Source organism: Bos taurus, chromosome 4, assembly GCF_002263795.3.
Source record: "Bos taurus isolate L1 Dominette 01449 registration number 42190680 breed Hereford chromosome 4, ARS-UCD2.0, whole genome shotgun sequence".
Lineage (NCBI taxonomy): Eukaryota > Metazoa > Chordata > Mammalia > Artiodactyla > Bovidae > Bos > Bos taurus.
Window position 1 is genome coordinate 63587065 of NC_037331.1, and position 21922 is coordinate 63608986.

The window sequence follows — 21922 nt, forward strand, 5'->3', positions numbered from 1 at the left end:
TATATAACACAGTAATGACATATGGAAAAGATAAAAGAAAATCTTTCTACACACCTGAGCAATATGGGAGAAAACAACTTGGGCTATAATCAAGTTTCTTCATAAATTGGATTTGTCCATTATCCTTAAGGCAAAAAAAGTTTCTCTCACCAAGAACAAAAACAGAAGATGCTGACTGAATGAAAGACACAATACATATATCAATGGCTTGCTCTCCAATATTTAGAGTCCAATCTACCTGCAAAGGAAAACTTATGATCAACTGGGTTGCTAAAAGTATAACATTTCATTCATTTTGATATTAATACAATTAAGAAATGCTTTACAAAAAAGCAGGCATAAAGATTAATCCTCATTCATTTTTTTCTATTTCCATATTTCTGATATTTTTTAGACTCTAGTATTTTGCCCCTTTCACCATGTGATATAATAAACTGTGGAAAGTTCTTAAAGATATGGGAATACCAGACCACTTGACCTGCCTCCCGAGAAATCTGTATGCAGATCAAGAAGCAACAGTTAGAAGCGGACACAGAACAATAGACTGGTTCCAAATCAGGAAAAGAGTACATCAAGGCTGTATATTGTCACTCTGCTTATTTAACTTATATGCAGAGTACATCATACGAAATGCCAGGCTGGATGAAGCACAACATGGAATCAGGATTGCCACGAGAAATATCAATATATGCAGATGACACCATCCTTATGGCAGAAAGCAAAGAACTAAAGAGCCTGTTGATGAAAGTGAAAGAGGAGAGTGAAAAAGTTGGCTTAAAACTCAACATTCAGAAAACTAAGATCATGGCATCCGGTCCTATCACTTCATGGCAAATAGATGGGAAAAAATGGAAACAGTGATAGACATTATTTTGGGGGGCTCCAGAATCACTGCAGATGGTGACTGCAGCCATGAAATTAAAAGATGCTTGCTACTTGGAAGAAAAGCTATGACCACCATAGATAGCATATTAAGAAGCAGAGACATTACTTTGCCCACCAAGGTCCATCTGGTCAAGGCTATAGTTTTTCCAGTGGTCAAGTATGGATGTGAGAGTTGGACTATAAAGAAAACTGAGCACCGAAGAATTGATGCTTTTGAACTGTGGCATCACAGTTCAAGACTGTGATGACTGTGAAGACTCTTGAGAGTACCTTGGACTGCAAGGAGATCCAACCAGTCCATCCTAAAGGAAATCAGTCCTTAATATTCATTGGAAGGACCGATGCTGAAGCTGAAACTCCAATACTTTGACCACCTGACACTAAGAGCCAACTCATTGGAAAAAACGCTGATGCTGGGAAAGATTGAAGGCAGGAGGAGAAGGGGATGACAGAGGATAAGATGGTTGGATGGCATCACTGACTCTATGGACATAAGTTTGAGTAAGCTCTGAGAGTTGATGATGGACAGGAAAGCCTGGTGTGCTGCAGTCCATGGGATCACAAATAGTTCGATACGACTGAGCAACTTAACTGAGCTGAACTAAACCATGTGGTATTAACTATTCAGCAATTCAAACACTCATATAAGTATAATCAAGGAAGTGAAGATCTGTATGTTGAAAACTATAAAACATTGACAAAATAAATTGAAGAGTAAAAATAAAAAGATATGCCATATTCATGGATTAGAAGAATATCCTTAAAATGTCCATACTACTCAAAGTGATCTACAAATGCAAATCCCTATCAAAATTACAAAGGCATTTTTCACAGAAACAGAAAAAATGTGCAAAATCCATGTGAACTTACAAGACACAAAATAGCCAAAACAATCTTGAGCAAAAAGAACAAAGCTGGAAGCATCATATTACCTGACTTCAAAATACACTACAAAACTATTCTAATCAAAACAGCATGGAAGTGTCATTTAAAAAAAAAAAAAACATCTAGACCAATGGAACAGAACAGGGAGCTGAGAAATAAAACTCTGCGTTTATAGTCAACTCGTTCAACAATGGTACCAAGAACATACAATGCAGAATAGGGCAGTATCTTCAAAAAATGGTGTTGGTAAACTTGATATCCACATGCAGAGGAATGGAAATGAACCCGTATCTCACACTATATACAAAAACCAATTCAAAATAGATTAAAGACTTAAATATAAGAACTAAAGCTGTAAAATCATTAGAAGAAACACAGGGAAAAGCTCAATGACTTTTCAGATATGACCTCAAAAGTAGAGGTCATATCTGATAGATAAAATAGACAAAGGGGATTTCACCAAACTAAAAAGCTTCTACAGGGGGAAAAAAAAAAGAGAGAGAAAGCTTATTATGGGATTATATGAAATCATATATGTGAACATTACATCTACTATGGAAAACAATATGGAGATTCCTCAAAAAATTAAAAACAGAACTACCATGATCCAGCAATCCCACTTCTGGGTATGTATCCAAAGGAAGTGAAAACAGAATATTGAGGAGATATCTGCCATCCCATGTTCATTGTAGCATGATTTGCAATAGCCAAAACATGAAATCAACCTAACTTCCAATGATGGATGAATGGTTAAAGAAAACTTGATACAGGAAGGGCTGATGCTGAGGCTGAAACTCCAACACTTTGGCCACCTGGCACGAAGAGCTGACTCATTTGAAAAGACCCTGATGCTAGGAAAGATTGAAGGCAGGAGGAGAGGGGGTGGAGATGACTGGATGGCATCACTGACTCAATGGACATGAGTTTGAGCAAGTTCCAGGAGTTGGTGATGGACAGGGAAGCCTGGCGTGCTGCAGCCCATGGGATCACGAAGAGTCAGACACAACTGAGTGACTGAACTGAATTGAAAATGAAAAAAGTCCTGCCATTTACAATAACATGGATGAACCTGGAGGACATTAGGCTAAGTGAAATAAGTCAAGCTCAGAAAAATGAATACTGCATGGCCTCGCTTGTCTGTGGAATCTAAAAAAGTCCAAATAATAGAAGCAGAGAGTAGAATTTGGGGCTTCCATGGCCTGGGGTATGGGAAACATGAGGATATACTGGTCAAGGGGTACAAAGTTTCAGTTATGCAGGATGAATTAGTTCTGAAGATCTAACGTACATGTAGTTATAATACTGTATTGTATACTCCAAATTTGTTGAGAGATCTTAATGATCCTACCACAAATACACAAACACACACACATATATATATGTATATACACATGAGGAGACAAATAAGTTAATTTGCTTAGTTCTGGCAATCATTTTGCAATTTATACCTATTTCAAAACATCTCACAGCACACAGTAGGTTTACATAATTTTATTTGTCAATTATACTTCAATAACGCTACAGAGAAAAAAGGCAGGTAGAGAAGAGGGTGAAAGAATATTGTATGTAAAATGAGCTGCTTGTATAAAGGTCCTGTCAGGAAGCGGAGGGTCCATGGCTTATTGAAAAAAAATACACATAAAGAATATATGTGCTCCACTGAAATTTTTCCATAAGAAAGCTGTTGCATTTATTTTTCAAATCAAATTTAAAAACCAGCAAAACCTATAGTCAAACTGCTATAAGTATGTTTTTATATAGAAACAATTTTGAAAATATCAATATGCATATATAGAGCACTTGTCAAGCTACTCTAGTAGTATAGACAGGATTCTATACATAAGAGCTCCTCCAGGGTATCTTCATCTCTCAGAACATGGTCAATGTTTAATGTTTCTTAAAATAATGAAGGAATGAATGTAAAATGGACATATAAAGAAAAAATCAGTCCCCGATCAATTATTAATGTTTCTAAATCAAGAAAACATACAGGAGCAAAGACATACTATTTTGAAAAGCTTTGGATGATAGGCATATATTGTAAACAGCAGTGACAGTGAGATGAATGTACAAAAGCATCTGGACAAAGAGGAGGTAAGATTACCCTCAAAGTTAGGCTTTGAAGCAAGAATCAAGAATCAACAAATGAAAGGGTGGAAAGTCACATTAAAGATACATATAAATTTCATGCCATCCAAAAAATGATTTAGGTATTAATCAATCTACTTTAGGATTAAAGTATCTGAAAGAAGGTATGAAATCTAAATGGGACTAGTCAAAGAGGCAAATATCATCAGCGTGTATATAAGAAGAATCTGGAATAGAGGGATATCACAGGGCATATCGGCATTTATGCACATTTATGCATCAGATTATCTTCATCTAAACTAGGATTCAACACCAAATCATTTGACAACAACAAAAAAAATTTTTTTTAGACAAATCATTCAGGCTTTCCTGGTAGTTCAGTGATAAAAGAATCCACCTATCAATGAAGGAGACACAGGTTTGATCCCTGGACCAGGAAGATCCCACATACTAAGGAGCAACTAAGTTTGTGCGCCACAACTATTGAGCCTGTGTTCTAGAGCCCCAGAACTCTAACTACTGCGCCTACGTGATGCACTGAAGCCCATGCATCCTAGAGCCCAGGCTCCACAGCAAGAGAAGCCACCGCAATGAGAAGCCCTCCCACCGCAACTAAACAGTAGCCCCCACTCGCTGCAACTAGAGGAAAGCCTGCACAGCAAGGAAGACCCAGCACAGCCAAAAATAAAAACGTATTTTTTTAAAAACATAAATTATTCAATTATCACTTAGTTCAAGTGTAGTTCACCTATGCAGAGATTCCTCTGAAAAAAGGACATGACATCAAGTCCTAAGGTAGTTACATTTCTCATTACAATTTAATAGACTTGCATTCTAGCATTGTCAGCACTTGTAACTCAGGCTGATGTGTCCCTGACTCTGAGAGATGACAATTCATTCAGAATGGATAAGCAGAGTTTCTGAGGCCACAGGCTGCGATCCAGCCACTAAACACTTTCAGTTCACTAGGTACGGAGTGCCACTCTTTGCAAACTTCCCTTAAGAAATATACCACATTCTAAATTAATGAGTCTCAAAATGCACAGTAATTTACTAAGAACAATTATTTTAAAATCCTTCCACTTCCAGCCATGATACAGTAACAGGAAAAAAATTCTACCGTCCCGCCTGAAACAACCACAACATGGACAAAATGTTTGAAACAACCATTTGTGAGGCATCGGATATCAGAAAAAAAGGGACAGCAATCCCTTGAAAACGGAAAACAAATGAGGTGAGTGGAATAACTGCCCCAGCCATGAGAGAGTTTTTAGGCCATGGGACAGGGAGAAGAAACCCAGGCAAAGCCCACAAGGCCCCCTGGGTTGAGGAGATGAGTGCTAACAGTTGAGAGAAACCAAGGCAGCTGGAGTTCCCAAGACAGCATGCTCAAAAAGAGAGAGCAACACAAGGACAGGACTCTGAGACCTCTTAAGAATTCTCTCAGATATTCAGTTGAGTACTTATCAGCACATTTATGTAGAAAATTACTCAAAGCCAGGGAAAGAACCACCCAAAAGGATTAGCGGTAACAGCGCCCAGCATTTACACAGGGCCTGGAATACTGCCTGTGCTCACAAGCCAGACTGGAACACCTCATAATTCACAGGGCGTTGGAAAGAACATTCAGAAGGGCAGTACCTCAGGAGGGGGTACAAGTAGCTCCAGAATGAGCACTGCTCTGGTCCCAACTAACAAGACTTAAAAGCAAGACCAAAAAGGATCAGACTGTTTCCAAGTAACTTAACTGTCTTCCAGGCCGAAGCTCAAAAAGATTTATAGAAATACAAAAGTATGTAGCTTGGAACAAAGTAAAACTGACTATATCCTGCTGCTGCTGCTAAGTCACTTCAGTCGTGCCCGACTCTGTGCAACCCCATAGACGGCAGCCCACCAGGCTCCCCCGTCCCTGGGATACTCCAGGCAAGAACACTGGAGTGGGTTGCCATTTCCTTCTCCAATGCATGAAAGTGAAAAGTGAAAGTGAAGTCACTCAGTCGTGTCCGACTCTTCGTGACCCCATGGACTGCAGCCTACCAGGCTCCTCCATCCAATATCCTGGCATCTAATAAAAACTTAGACAGCAGCATAGAGACAGAACTCAGATCTGTTAAGAATCTTCTCAAATAAGCTGAGTACATATCAGCACATTCATGCAGAAAATTACTCAAAGCCAGGGAAAGAACCACCCAAAATGTGGTTTTTAGTAGTTTTAGTTTTTCTTTTTAATTATCAAGCATGTAAAGAAACAGGAAAATGTGATCCATAATGTAGAGATAAATAAACTGTATTACATACAGTTTATAATAATATACAGTTTATAATACTTATGTTAAATAAATTGTATCTATTTAATTTTAAAAGTATACAAGGAAGATATTTTTTAAAACACCTAAATTGAACTTGTAGAGACAGAAACTATACTAGACAGGAATTAATACCAGATTAGACATTACAGAAAAAATATTAGTGACCTTGAAAACACAGTAGTAGAGGTTATCCAAAATGAAATAGAAAAGAGAATTTTTTAACACAAAGAGCAAATCTGTGACCCGTAGGGTAACTTCAAGTAGCCTAAATGTATGTGTAACTGAGTGAGGAGGAGAAAAGATGGAGAACAGAAAAATATCTTTGAAGAATAGCTAACAATTTTTCTAAATTTCATGAAAACTATAAATTTACAAGTACACTAAGTTCACAAATCTATAAGCACCAAAAAAAGGAATGAAAGAAAACTATACAAAACACATTATAATCTAACTGCTCAAAAGAAGTGATACGAAAAAAAATCTGAAAAACACATGGAGGAAAAAGATATTGTGTACCAAGGAACCAAGATAAGATGAAAGATTTCTTATGGGAACAATGCAAGCTAGAAGATGGAGGAGATCTCTGCTCCTAGAGGAGGAAGTCAAGATGGCAGAGTTGGAAGATGTAGAACCCACTTGCTGCATCAAACACAACAGACATACTTCCATATGTGGAACAATTCTCAGCAAAAAATAACTGGACACTGGCAGAGAGACTCCTGTACAAGCAAGGCTGAGAGAGAGATCCACATGTAATGAGGCAGCAAGGGAAGAGAAACCATCACCTGTACCCAAGGGAGAGGACTCAGAGGAGAAGAGAGATTTCACAGGCACAGATCCTCCCTGGGGAGTGAGCAGTTGGAGCTACATATTAGGCACCCCAGTCCTGGGGTCCTCCACAAAGAAGACGAGCCTCTTGGCTGGTTGGAGGGCTGGTAGGACTAACAGGAAGGCTGGGGAAAGCCTTCTGTTCCCGAAGGAGTGTGCACATGCTTGTTCACTCCTGAAACAGGGCAGAAAGTGCAGATCAGAACTTTGTGAGTAGCTGACTGGCTTTTCTCAACTGCCCATGAACAAACTGAATGTTCCAGCCCCACTTACGTCATACTGCAGCTCCACACTGGAGTGAGAGCCAACATGACCAAGGAAAGAACCCAGCCATGAGACACAAAGGCAGCTAAGACCCAAAGCAACGTCTAAGCAGGGAGGGGACAGTCATTATTGGTGCATATGCACAGGCAGCAGCACATCAGTCTCTTCAATAAGCAGTTCTGGGAATACTGGGCAGCTATATGTGAAAGAATGAGATTACAACATTTCATCACACCTTACACAAAAATAAACTCAGAATGGATTAAATATCTAAATATAAGTCCAAAAACCATAAAACTCAAACATTTTTTCTTCAAACTACTTTTCAAAGTTACCAAATTTTACTTGTGCACAAACTTAATCTTTGCAGGCTGTGAAAAATTTTCATCTTTTACTCATATTTCATCATGCATCTATACGAGTAGCAACTTTTTTGTCTATTAAAGGAATTTTTTAATTTTTATTTTGTTAGTTTTTAATCAGTTCAGTTCAAAGTGACCCCATCTGGACATTTATAATCCTAGTGGCACAATTCTATAATCTGGTACATTGTGACCATGACTAGGCATGTGTCTCCATTGCTCAATAACAGCCAACTAAATTCTCTGATCACTGACATAACCTTAACACAGAAATTGGCTGAAATATATTTTTTAAATTTTTCTTCCCAGGAATTATTATTCTGAACAAACATCTGTGATCAGATATAACATTTCTAAAATTTTTATATATTTTAAAAGGCCTTACAACTAGTCTTTTTCCAGACCCATGTTTTTGTTGTTCAGTCTCTTGTCTTTTATCTGCATCCGTTGCAAAAGCAAGTACTTGGTATCTGTTTAAAAGATATGGAATAACTGTAAGTGACTTTATAGTTAAAATGTGTAAATTATTTTAAAAGCACATGATCTCAATATAATTAAATTTTTAAATATACATAATCTACAAATCTTATGTATCACATTCTCCTTGATTTTAAACATTGTAAAATTTAGTGAATTAACTTAGAAATGAATTCTACTGAATGACGACGAATTTGTACTGTGGCATAAGACTATGTAAAACTGTAATGACAAAAAAATTGTAAGCATATGTCCCAAAATTCAATATTGGGGAAAAGGCTCTGCCAAATGTCAAAGTATCTCCCATTAGAATTTTATGTGATAAATAACAATACTCAATAAAGATCCAGTACCAAAACCCAAAATAGAAAAAAATACAAATAATGCAAAACAACCAGATGAGTTATTGCAACCATACCCAAAAAAGTGGCAGTAGAAATTATTAATATCTGTAGACCCCAGAGGGTCTGAGTTTAATTCCCAGCTGAACCATTAACTAGTTGAGAAAATTTTTGAAAATTAATCACTCTATGCCTTAATCTTTCTTATCTATAAAATGGGAATAATAATAATCTTAAGCATTATTAGAAGAATTTAAAAAATAATTTAAATGTCTGGTACTGTATCTGATATGGTTTCCCTGGTAGCTCAGCTGGTAAAGAATCCACTTGCAATGCAGGAGACCCCAGTTTGATTCCTGGGTCAGGAAGTTCCCTGGAGAAGGGATAGGCTACCACTCCAGGATTCTTGGGCTTCCCTGGTAGCTCAGACAGCAAAGAAGCTGACTGCATTTGGAAGACCTGGGTTCGACCCCTGGGTTGGGAAGATTCCCTAGAGAAGGACATAGCAACCCACTCCAGTATTCTTGCCTGGAGAATCCCCATGGACAGAGGAGCCTGGTGGGCTACAGTTCATGGGGTCACAAAGACTTGGACATGACTGAGCAACTAAGCACGGCACAATATCTGATATACACTAGATACCCAGTTTTTGACTGACAGGTTGACAAATAGACAGATACAGATTTCTATGTACACAGAGATAAATCACCTAGTAATTTATCTTATATGTAATAAGTTCTCAATAATGGATATTATGGACATTAGGACTTTCTATCAGTATTTTATTTCAACAGCAACATTTAATACAACATTGTAAATCAATTATAATAAAATAAAATAAATTTTTAAAAAATTGTAACATTTAGCTCAGAGCATCCTTCAAATCAACTGATAAATATCATTCAATTTAGAAATTATTAATTTAGACAATAAAGTTTAAATCCCCTAATTTCCATTAATTTATGGTGTACTTTTAGAGTAATAATCCTACTCAAAATGAAGAAATTTTAGGCTCATAGATCCCTTTCCACTTTCTATAGTTAAGAGAAAAATTAGTAAAGAGATATATTCTGATAGCTCCTATTGTCTAAGAGAAAGATGTCTGATAGTGTAAACATCAGGGACCTTAATGAAGAAAGGCAATGTAGAATATCTAAATAAGCACTAAAATGTACACTAGTATTTCAATGTTATATACCAACTCGTATTCTATTTCAGTCAGCAATATTTCATTTGTAAAAAGCCTCCAATTTTCAGTGAATGAAGAATGACTATGAATTATGATAGATTTTACAGTACATTCATGAAAACCGGTCTTCCAGTTAATAAGAAAGCTTAATGCATATAAAGTTCATTCATTCAATAAACATATAGTAGGGATCTCACACAAGCCTTAACAAGAGGGAAAACTACTACATGACCTATATTCACCAGGACCTTCCAAAGTAGTTGAGGAGATTCATATAGAATACAAACAAATAAGTGTAACTCAGAGTACACTGTGCTGACTGGTGTGTACATAAGTACCAAAGGAATATGATGGCAGAAACAGGTAACATGGTTCTGTTAGGGGAAGCACACTGACTGAAACCGCCCACCCTGGCCAGGCACCATAGTAACCATTTGCATGAGTTGTTTTATGACAGGACGTCCTGATAAGGACCATGGAACTAATAAGCCACTACCAACCAGAAGAGTTCAGGAATGGTCAAAAGGAGACACCACATGTCCAACCACCTCCCAGAATCCCTCTCTCTGGCATGCATTTTGGTTGAACAAGGCGTGCACCACTTAGGAAGGACTCTGAGTCAGAAAGATTGGCTAAAGACAACCCGGAAGCTAATCCCATCACCATAAAACCCAAGACTTCGAGACATGTGGCAGAGCTGTTCTCCTGGGTTCCCTTACCCTACTGCTCTCCACTTGGGTGCCCTTTCCCAATAAAATCTCATGCTTTGTCAGCACATGTGTCTCCCCGGACAATTCATTTCCAAGTGTTAGACAAGAGCCCAGTTTCGGGGCCTGGAAGGGGTGCCCCTTCCTGCAACAGGTGGAGGAAATATGTATGTTCTTGGTATCAGTTAAGGAGGAGAAAGCTAGGTTTTGAAGAACGAGTGAAAACTCACCATGCTGTTAAAGACTAAGAAACATTATGGCAAAGCAAACAACACATGCAAAGGCATGCAGCAGTAAAAGAGACATCAAAGGCCATGGCAGGAGCTTAGGAGAGACGCCTGGCAGAGAGGAATAAGTCATAGGAAATGAGACCAAAAAAAAACGGTAGCAGGCTAAAGATCTCAACCTTGTAAAACCATGCTAAAAAATGCCATAGGCAGTTGCAGCAAATACCATCTGAGAATGACCTTCAATATCCCTAGGTCTTCAAAACTGCCAAATAATTACACCTCACGCTCTGACCAAATAGGATTCCTTTAGTCTTCCTGGTTCATGATAACAGAAATAGTGTGCACTGGTGAGGAAAACATCAGTCCAGAGCTGGTCCTAATGGACCAGCTCTAATGGACCAGTCCTAATGGATCTAACCTCAGGCAATAATTAACATAGGCAGTTCATTTCCTGCAGACACCAACCTACCAGAGGATATTATGGATATTAATGAGGGTGTTGCAAAAACCCAAAGCTTTTGAGCTGTTTGAAGCTTCTTATATAACTGTAGAGAGTTATTATTTCATCTGAGGCATAAGTGAACCCCTAAAGTGGTCTCATTAACATCAAAACAACATGCAGAGGCACAGCAGAATTCACTTCTGATTTCTAAATCCAGAACAGTTCTCTTCCTGTAAGACAGCTCAGAAGAGGATTTTATTACTAAACATAACTGGCAATAAATTTAGATGATGACAAACTTCCAATAGCATTTATTTTACAATTCTTTCTTAAGTTTGCTTAACTGGGATCAATAATGTACATGGAAATCTATTTCCAAAACTGAACAATTCCAAGCAGACTTGGAAATTCTGAAATAAAACACTTGGATATTTTTTCTTATCACTCAAGTGTTCAGTGCTATAAGCTAAAGAATAAAATTCCCTTATTAAAAGTGCTGAAAGAACAATCAGGTCCAATGTAAAAAAAATTTCATGAAAGACTGTCATACATATTTTTCAGAACAGAAAGGCACTAATCACAGATCCAGCAAGTCCAGGTGAACCATGGTATTTTTTGAACCAATAGTCACAAATGCTTAACAGGTCCCATAGAGCACCAATGACAAACTCAACCATATAATTTAGTGCTCTTCTGTATCACATCATAAAAACAGCAGCAAGTAACTAAAAGATGGATTGAGGTGTCACAGAAATACAAAAGTAAACCCTCCAAAATCATTTATTTTCAAATGAAAAATAGCTGTCACCTGAAAGCGTGCCAGGAGATTTGGGAACTTTGATAATTTTACCTGTAGAATTCTACCAGAACTGGAAGCTCTGGATACAAAGCATTACTATGTTCATTCCAACTATAGCTAAAACATTCTAGACTGTGCTAGTGAGAATCATTTTCACTGAAAGATTCCAGTAACAAAATAGAAGGTTTTCTCATAAACTTTTCATTCCTTCATTCATTAACATTTCATTAACATAATGTTAACATAACATTAACATTTCATTCCTTCATTCATTAACAAGTAGATCTTGTTAAACATCTACTTTAAAAGAATAGACATCAGAAAGGCCCATCAAAGTCTAGATTAGAGATAACAAAAACAGAAATCCAACTGGAAAGATAAAGACCTGAATGTCAATCAGAATGCGAAGCAAGAGCTGAGTAAGAGGGGAAAAAAGTAGATAGATCATGATTTATTGCCTAAATCTGACAAGGAAAGAAAGAGAAAAATAAAAGACGGTCCAAGTTGGCAAAAACATGGCCAAGGGAATGGCCATAGGCCCCTTCTCTACCAAAAAAAAAAAAAAAAAGCAGGTCTCTCACTTTCAAAGAAAAACAACATTCAAAGTATGTCCCTGAATTAGAAGCACCTGGAGCATGTATTTGTAATGATTTCTGGATCTTTTTCCCAAACCTACTAAATCAAGATCTACAGGGTTGGGGCTTGAGAATCAGCAAACATACATTTTATAAAAGGAGGCCCAGATGATTCTTATGTACACTAAAGTTTGAGACTCATAGCCTTCTCCAGTTCCTCTCTGAACATAACTGATCTGTATTCAAATTAATTAAGTATCAATATCAAAAATGAAGATGAGTTATGTCTTAAAAGCCTTTTATATTGACTGATTATATTTTTAACTGATTATAGATTTAACAAAGCCTCCAAAGACCAAAACTACAGTTTTCATGCTTTCTCCCATCCTAAATTACACCTGTGATTATCATTTAAAACTGTGATTATCATTTAACCTATTATACTTGAAAGTGTATATAAATACAATATACCACTTAATATTATAAACCCTCTTGATTGTCATTTCATAATAATCACAAATCCCATGCATTTTACCATTATAAAAGATTCACATAATAAATAAAGTGTGCACTTTTTAGTTCTATATGAAGATCAATTTAATAGATCAGTATGCTGGAGAATCACTACAGTTAAAACAGAATGAGTTTTTGTGAGATTAAACCTTCACATTAAAGAAACCTACACATTGCTTCCTCAACTAATCATTCCTGGAGCTATTACCAAATTAATTCCTATTCACATATTTCAAAGAGTAAGTCATGGGACATTCAAATCTTTATATCGTGATCCCAGTGTAACACCCCAGTATCACACTATTTGGCAAGAACTAGGGTAGAAAGCTGAAAACCAGATCTCCTCAATATTGCTTAAGTTTTGGTAGGATTGAATGAATTATACAGATTTTTTTTCAGTGTCTCAAAACAATTATAATATTTTATTTATTACCAGTAGAAATGCCACAACTTATTCATCTCCTTTGGACAAGAGCCATAGGCATTGTAGAAGGAATATGACATAATGATACACTACCTCCACCAGTTAACTTCTGCTTAGTCACAAATATTTGCTTATTTTCAGCGTTTTAAATCCTTGTTGCCTTAACAATAATTCTCAAAGCGTAGATGGTCACTTATCAAGGGAAAACTACGTTAACTTGCAATATACACAATAATAAAACTTGAAGCAAAAATTTACAGCTGTTGCCTGATGAATTTATATCCTTCCTTCCTGCCTTGGGAAAAATCATGTGGCCAAAAACAATACTGAAAGGCTATAATGAAGTGCTGCCTAGATGTTTAAAGTTCTAAATGCTGCCATCAGTAAGATAACAACAATAAAGTTAGTGAAGATATTATAATTCTCCAAGACTATTTCTTTTCCCAGAACGGATATCTACATTTTTTTCCTATTCTCTCTTCCAACAAAAAGCATAGCCTCCAAAACTCAAAGCCATAATTCTTATTGAAATTTAGCTGGTAGAAAAAAAAGCGTCTCAAACACAATTCACCAAAATCGATAAAAATTTCTAGAGAAAAGGGTCATTTTCATACTTCACTTCTGTAAACTGTTCTTTTAAAAACACTCATAATAACACTTGTATTTCTTCCCAGTATTCTTCTCATGTCACATACATTCTTTTTTTTGTTATAAAATCATTCTATATATGTATTTGTATCTGGGTTTTTTTTCATTCACACTGTGTTTATTATTTATAATTCAGGGAACAATCGCAATAATTATTGAGCATTTTCTATGGGGTGGCACTAGTGGTAAAGAATCCATTTCCCAATGCAGGAGACGGAAGAGATGCAGGTTCCATCTCTGGGTTAGGAAGAACCCCTAGGGAAGAAAATGGCAACCCGCTCCAGTAACCTTGCCTGGAAAATTCCATGGACAGAAAAGCCTGGTGGGCAACAGTCCATAGGGTTGCACAGAGTGGGACACCGCTGAGTGTGCATGCACGCGCGTGCACACACACAGCGTATACACACACCCCATGGTAACGTAACATACACTTAATCCTTCTTAATCCATTGAAATAGATGTTGCTATCTCCTTTACATTCAGGATAAGGCCACTGTCTTACACAGCTGTGAGTCGCAAAATCAGGACTTCAATCCACGTGTGCCTCTCTCCAAATCCTTCCTCTCAATCTCTGCACCATACTGCCTTGCAAATATTTTATATGTAAATTATATCCACTAACTCACCACAATTACATTATACCAACAAAATCACTCTCCTTTTTACTTGCAATACTCAAGCTCTTTGTGGAAAAGAATTTATCAGCAGCATCAGTTCAGTTCAGTTCAGTTGCTCAGTCATGTCTGACTCTTTGTGACCCCATGAATCGCAGCACGCCAGGCCTCCCTGTCCTCACCAACTCCCGGAGTTCACTCAAACTCATGTCCATTGAGTCGGTGATGCCATCTAACCATCTCATCCTCTGTTGTCAGCAGCATACGCACACACACAAAAAATCATGATTCCAAAGATTCAGGATCCATACTCACTTGTAACTTTCCACTTGATGGCAGGAAGAAACAGTAATGAAGGAATCTGTACGGGAACTGTAAGCAAGAGGGCCAGGTAGAAGAGAACCAGGGAGAAACCTCCCAAAAGCATAGCTTTCCTGCTCAAACACCATCAGCATCCCATCCACAGACTGGATACAAATTAAATCACGACCTAAAGAAAAATTAAAGGAAATTAAATGACATATTTGTTTTATAAATACAATGATTTTATCGCTGTTCAACACAAATTTAATTTTTCCCCCCAGGGGCAAAATGAGCAGCTTAAATCTTAGAATGCAAACCAATGAAGCTATAAGATTATTGTATTTCACTGTATACACATTTCCCAGTTTCTTCACTATTCATGTCTATAGTTTTAAATATATTTGTTTTCATTTACATGAGCTAAAATTTCTAGCTCAAGATAATCCCTGAGAACAGTCATTACTCTGCAAGATATTATTTTTTCCAAAATCAGAACTATAAACTTTTCTGCACCAGTCTATTTCTCATCTTCATAGTATGTCAGCCCATATTTTCACAAGACTTAAACATCAGTCAAACACAGCACACCAAATCCACAGACATGTATTAAGCACCAATTTTATACAAATCAGCGTTGAGCACTGTTGGGAGAGAAAACAATTAATACTTAATAATACTAATCATCGATTGTCATAAACTATCAACTGATTTTGAAGTGTTTTCTACTATTAATCAGTAAGTATTAGTCTATAGTGGAGAAGGAAATGGCAACCCACTCCAGTACTCTTGCCTGGAGAATCCCATGGGCAGAGGAGCTTGGTGGGTTGCTGTCCATAGGGTTGCACAGAGTCAGACACGACTGAAGCGACTTAGCATGTATGCATGCCTTGGAGAAGGAAATGGCAACCCACTCCAGTATTCTGGCCTGGAGAATCCCAGGGACGGGGGAGCCTGGTGGGCTGCCATCTACGGGGTCACACAGAGTCAGACATGACTGAAGTGACTTAGCAGCAGCAGCAGCATTAGTCTATAACTTCCTCAGTTATGTTCAACTCTTTGCAACCCCATGGACTAAACAATGTAGTCCATGGAATTCTCCAGGCCAGAATACTGGAGTGGGTAGCCATTCCCTTCTCCAGGTGATCTTCACAACCCAGGGAAGGAATTTAGGTCTTCCAACTCACAGGCCGATTCTTTACCAGCTGATCCACCAGGGAAGCCCCCAAACTATAAACAGATTATGAAGTGTTTTCTACCATTAGTCTGTAAAAATATTAACTACAAGGTTCACCATTCTTCAAATACACTGAGAAGATGACAGTGACGATGATTTCTACAGTACAGTCTCTATCCAGTCAGGAAAAACAAGACCAGGAGCTGACTGGATCAGATCATGAACTCCTCATTGTCAAATTCAGACTTAAACTGAAGAAAGTAGGGAAACCCACTAGACTACTCAGGCAAGACCTAAATCAAATCCCTTACGATTATACAATGGAATTGACAAATGGATTCAAGGGATTAGATCCGATAGACAGAGTGCCTGAAGAACTATGGACGGAGGTTCGTGACATTGTACAGGAGGCAGGAATCAAGACCATCTCCAAGAAAAAGACACGCAAAAAAGCAAAATGGCTGTCTGGGGAGGCCTTACCAATAGCTGTGAAAAGAAGAGAAGCAAAAAGCAAAGGAGCAAAGGAAAGATATAAACATCTGAATACAGAGCTCCAAAGAATAGCAAGAAGAGATAAGAAAGCCTTCCTAGGTGATCAATGCAGAAATAGAGGGAAACAACAGAATGGGAAAGACTAGAGATCTCTTCAAGAAAATTAGAGCTACCAAGGGGACATTTCATGCAAAGATCAGCTCGATAAAGGACAGAAATGGTATGGATCTAACAGAAGCAGAAGATATTAAGAAAAGGTGGCAAGAAAACACAGAAGAACTGTACAAAAAAGATCTTCACAACCCAGATAATCACAATGGTGTGATCACTGACCTAGAGCCAGACATTCTGGAATGTGAAGTCAAGTGGGCCTTAGAAAGCATCACTACGAACAAAGTTAGTGGAGGTGATGGAATTCCAGTTGAGCTATTTCAAATCCTAAAAGATAATGCTGTGAAAGTGCTGCACTCAATATGCCGGCAAATTTGGAAAACTCAGCAGTGGCCACAGGACTGGAAAAGGTCAGTTTTCATTCCAATCCCAAAGAAAGGCAATGCCAAAGAATGCTCAAACTACCACACAATTGCACTCATCTCGCATACCAGTAAAGTAATGCTCAAAATTCTCCAAGCCAGGCTTCAGCAATACGTGAACCGTGAACTTCCTGATGTTCAAGCTGGTTTTAGAAAAGGCAGAGGAACCAGAGATCAAATTGCCAACATCCGCTGGATCGTGGAAAAAGCAAGAGAGTTCCAGAAAAACATCTATTTCTGCTTTATTGACTATACCAAAGCCTTTGACTGTGTGGATCACAATAAACTGTGGAAAACTCTGAAAGAGATGGGAATACCAGACCACCTGACCTGCCTCTTGAGAAACCGGTATGCAAGTCAGAAAGCAACAGTTAGAACTGGACATGGAACAACAGACTGGTTCCAAATAGGAAAAGGAGTACGTCAAGGCTGTATATTGTCACCCTGCTTATTTAACTTCTATGCAGAGTACATCATGAGAAATGCTGGGCTGGAAGAAGCACACAAGCTAGAATCAAGATTGCCGGGAAAAATATCAATAACCTCAGATATGCAGATGATACCACCCTTATGGCAGAAAGTGAAGAGGAACTCAAAAGCCTCTTGATGAAAGTGAAAGTGGAGATTGAAAAAGTTGGCTTAAAGCTCAACATTCAGAAAACAAAGATCATGGCATCCGGTCCCATCACTTCATGGGAAATAGATGCGGAAACAATGTCAGACTTTATTTTTCTGGGCTCCAAAATCACTGCAGATGGTGACTGCAGTCATGAAATTAAAAGATGCTTACTCCTTGGAAGGAAAGTTATGACCAACCTAGATAGCATATTCAAAAGCAGAGACATTACTCTGCCAACAAAGGTCCGTCTAGTCAAAGCTATGGTTTTTCCTGTGGTCATGTATGGATGTGAGACTTGGACTGTGAAGAAGGCTGAGTGCTGAAGAATGATGCTTTTGAACTGTGGTGTTGGAGAAGACTCTTGAGAGTCCCTTGGACTGCAAGGAGATCCAACCAGTCCATTCTGAAGGAGATCAGCCCTGGGATTTCTTTGGAAGGAATGATGCTGAAGCTGAAACTCCAATATTTTGGCCACCTCATGCGAAGAGTTGACTCACTGGAAAAGAGACTCTGATGTTGTTAGGGATTGGGGGCAGGAGGAGAAGGGGACGACAGAGGATGAGATGACTGGATGGTGAGTCTGAGTGAACTCCGAGATTTGGTGATGGACAGGGAGGCCTGGCGTGCTGCGATTCATGGGGTCGCGAAGAGTCGGACACGACTGAGCGACTGAACTGAACTGAACTGAACTGAAGGGAACATCTCATACAAAGATGGGCACAATAAAGGACAGAAATAGTATGTCTAACATATGTATAGAAACCTAACAGAAGCAGAATATATTAAGAAGAGGTGGCAAGAATACACAGAAGAGCTATACAATAAAGATCTTCACAACCCAGATAACCATGATCCCTTACCTCGGGCCAGACATGCTGGAATGTGAAATCAAGTGGGCCTCAGGAAGCATCACTATGAACAAAGCTAGTGGAGGTGATGGAATTCCAGTTGAGATATTTCAAATCCTAAAAGATGATGCTGTCAAAGTGCTGCACTCAATATGCCAGCAAATTTGGAAAACTCAACAGTGGCCACAAAATTGGAAAAGGTCAGTTTTCATTCCAATCCCAAAGAAAGGCAATGCCAAAGAATGCTCAAACTACTGCACAATTTTACTCATCTCACACACTAGCAAAGTAATGTTCAAAATTCTCCAAGCCAGGCTTCAACAATACATGAACCATGAAATTCCAGATGTTCAAGCTGGATTTAGAAAAGGCAGAGGATTCAGAGATTAAATTGCCAACATCTGTTGAATCATGGAAAAAGCAAGAGAGTTCCAGAAGAACATCTACTTCTGCTTTATTGACTACGCCAAAGCCTTTGACAGTGTGGATCAGAATAAACTATAGAAAATTCTGAAAGAGATGGGAATATCAGACCACCTGACCTGCCTCCTGAGAAATCTGTATGAAGGTCAAGAAGCAACATTTAAACCCATACATGGAACAACAGATTGGTTCCAAATTGGGACAGGAGTATGTCAAGGCTGTATATTGTCACCCTGCTTATTTAACTTATATGCAGAGTACATCATACAAAATGCCGAGCTGGATGAAGCACAAGCTGGAATCAAGATTGCCAGGAGAAATATCAGTAACCTCAGATATGCAGATGACACCACCTTTACAGGAGAAAGCAAAGAAGAATTAAACAGTCTCTTAACGAAAGCAAAAAAGGAGAGTGAAAAAGTTGGCTTAAAACTCAACATTCAGAAAACTAAGATCATGGCATCTGGTCCCATCACTTCATGGCAAATAGATGGGGAAACAATGGAAAAAGTGACAGACTTTATTTTCTTAGGCTCCAAAATCACTGCAGATGGTGACTGCAGCCATGAAATTAAAAGACACTTGCTCCTTGGAAGAAAAGCTATGACCAACCTAGACAGCACATTAAAAAGCAGAGACATTACTTTGCCAACAAAGGTCCGTCTGGTCAAGGCTATGTTTTTTCCAGTAGTCATGTATGGATGTGACAGTTGGACTATAAAGAAAACTGAGCACCGAAGAATTGATGCTTTGGAACTGTGGTGTTGGAGAAGACTCTTGAGAATCCCTTGGACTGCAAGGAGTCCAAGGACTCTTTTCCATCCTAAAGGAGATCAGTCCTGAATATTCATTGGAAGGACTGATGCTGAAGCTGAAACTCCAATACTTTGGCCACCTGTTGCGAAGAACTGACTCATTGGAAAAGACCCTGATGCTGGGAAAGATTGAAGGCAGGGGGCAAAGGGAACAACAGAGGATAATATGGTTGGATGGCATCACTGACTCGATGAACATGAGTTTGAGCAAGTTCTTGGAGCTGGTGATGGACAGGGAAGCCTGGCATGCTGCAGTTCATGGGGTCACAAAGAATCGAACACAACTGAGAGACTGAATTGATAGTATCTCTAATCTGAGAAAGATCCAGTGACTCTAACTTCTCACCTGCTAGTGTGATTACTATATACTCTTGTCTCAATATCACAAAGGGAAGAATTCTGTCAAAGGAAAATCAAGTTGCACTAATGGAATAAACAAAAGGTCAGTTTTCTAATTAATTAGTCATCTCGAACTCATACTTACTGTGTACAGTAAGTCCTATAGTAACTATTTCATATTACCTTGATATCAGGGTCAATACTGGAGAAGGGCATGGCAACCCATTGCACTATTCTTGCCTGAAGAATTCCATGGACAGAGCAACCTGGCGGGCTACAGTCCATAGGGTTGCAAAGAGTCGGACACGACTGAGCGACTAAACAGGGTCAATATAGTATATATACCTAAATGTTGAAGTTTAAAGAACACTTTACTCAAAAACAAATGAAATTGTATAGAAATTGATGGCGATCTTATTACTGTATCTGATTATGGAAACAAGGGCAATTTTTAAAAAGAAAAACGTGTTGCCAAAGGAGTGTTTTTAAAAGAAAACACACCGTGATTTTGGGTGCTTATTACTGCAACATACTCCACCCTCTCTTGATTGATTCAATAAATTTAACCATTTTTAAATAATCTGAGAAACGTTTCAGGTTGAATATTGTCTTAGCATATGTTCACTAAACACACATCTGATTCACTCTGGCATCTCTAAAGAAAAAGAGATTGTTCCTGTTAATGCTGTTTTGAAGAGTATTCCCTCAATGCTCAAATTCTTTTATAATGCATAGTAGGTTTTTTAGTCACTGTTTTAAGTTTTTTTATCTATTCTTTATCTACTAATTATATTAAAGCTTTCAAACCATAAGGTATGAGATTGTATGGGTGCTCTGTGTACTTGAATTACCTCTAGACACACAGCCATCCAGACAGAATCAAAGCCTATATCTCCAGGCCTGTATAACAGATATATCATATGATTACTTTCTTGCCAGTGAGACAGGAGCAAGTTGATATGTGCACCATCCAGACATATCCTTAAAAGGAATGAGTATACACTCTTTTCCTCTCTTCCCAGCATGATGATAGGGCTGGAACAGCTATCCTGGCCTCAGAGATAGAAGCCACATATTGAAAGCAAAAGAGCTGCCTATCAGTCCTGGACCACTTTATCTCCAAGTGATCAAATTTGACAGAAATCTTCCTTGATTAAGCTGGGTCTTTATTAAAGCAACCAAATTTGTATTTTAAATAACATAGAACTTATCTGAGCATAAAGACCCACCCAGCTTTGCTGACTCTTAAAATTTAATTTCACTTGATTAGACCCTGGTACCAAAACACAACCAGATATAGAAGACATTGGGACAAGTGGGGAAATTGGAATGTGAATGCATGTTAGGTAATAGTAGGAATTACTGTTAATTTTCTTAAGTGTGATCATGGTATGATTACATGAGAGAATGTTCTCATTAAATATGTGTTTCAACAGTTATGAGTGAAGTGGCACAAGATCTGTAATTTGACTTCAAATCATTCACAAAAAAATTGTGTATACATGTATATGTTAAACATTTACAACTGTTGACTCTAAATGGTGTTAATACGGAGACTCATGTTATTCTGATATTTAAATTTTTCACAATAAAAATGTAAATAAAGTGTTCAAATATATATCTTTTGTATACAAATGTACTTTTTTTAACCATCAAGGAGAATAGTGAGCACTGGCAAGTTGAGCAGGACCTAGGAGGAGGGCAATACATTTAATCTTAGGAAGTCAAGAATCAGAGACAGAAGAAATCCAATCAATGAAAAACATTGTTTCATTGATCTATGGGGGAGGATACTA

General features: G+C 38.1%; 1 protein-coding gene across 4 annotated transcripts in view; it reads right to left on the reverse strand.

The window, feature by feature from the left end:
• BBS9 (Bardet-Biedl syndrome 9) overlaps positions 1-21922 on the reverse strand; it is a 474880-nt gene that overhangs the window by 331707 nt on the left and 121251 nt on the right. For 3 of the 4 annotated variants that reach the window (XM_005205480.5, XM_005205478.5, NM_001192853.1), the window contains 3 exons: positions 14896-15070; positions 8007-8091; positions 55-238 (listed from right to left, as the gene is read on the reverse strand). In XM_005205480.5, coding sequence (XP_005205537.1) covers positions 55-238; positions 8007-8091; positions 14896-15070 — 444 coding nt within the window. The remainder of the gene's footprint in view (positions 1-54; positions 239-8006; positions 8092-14895; positions 15071-21922) is intronic. The other variant, XM_059885659.1, reaches the window with a different exon arrangement.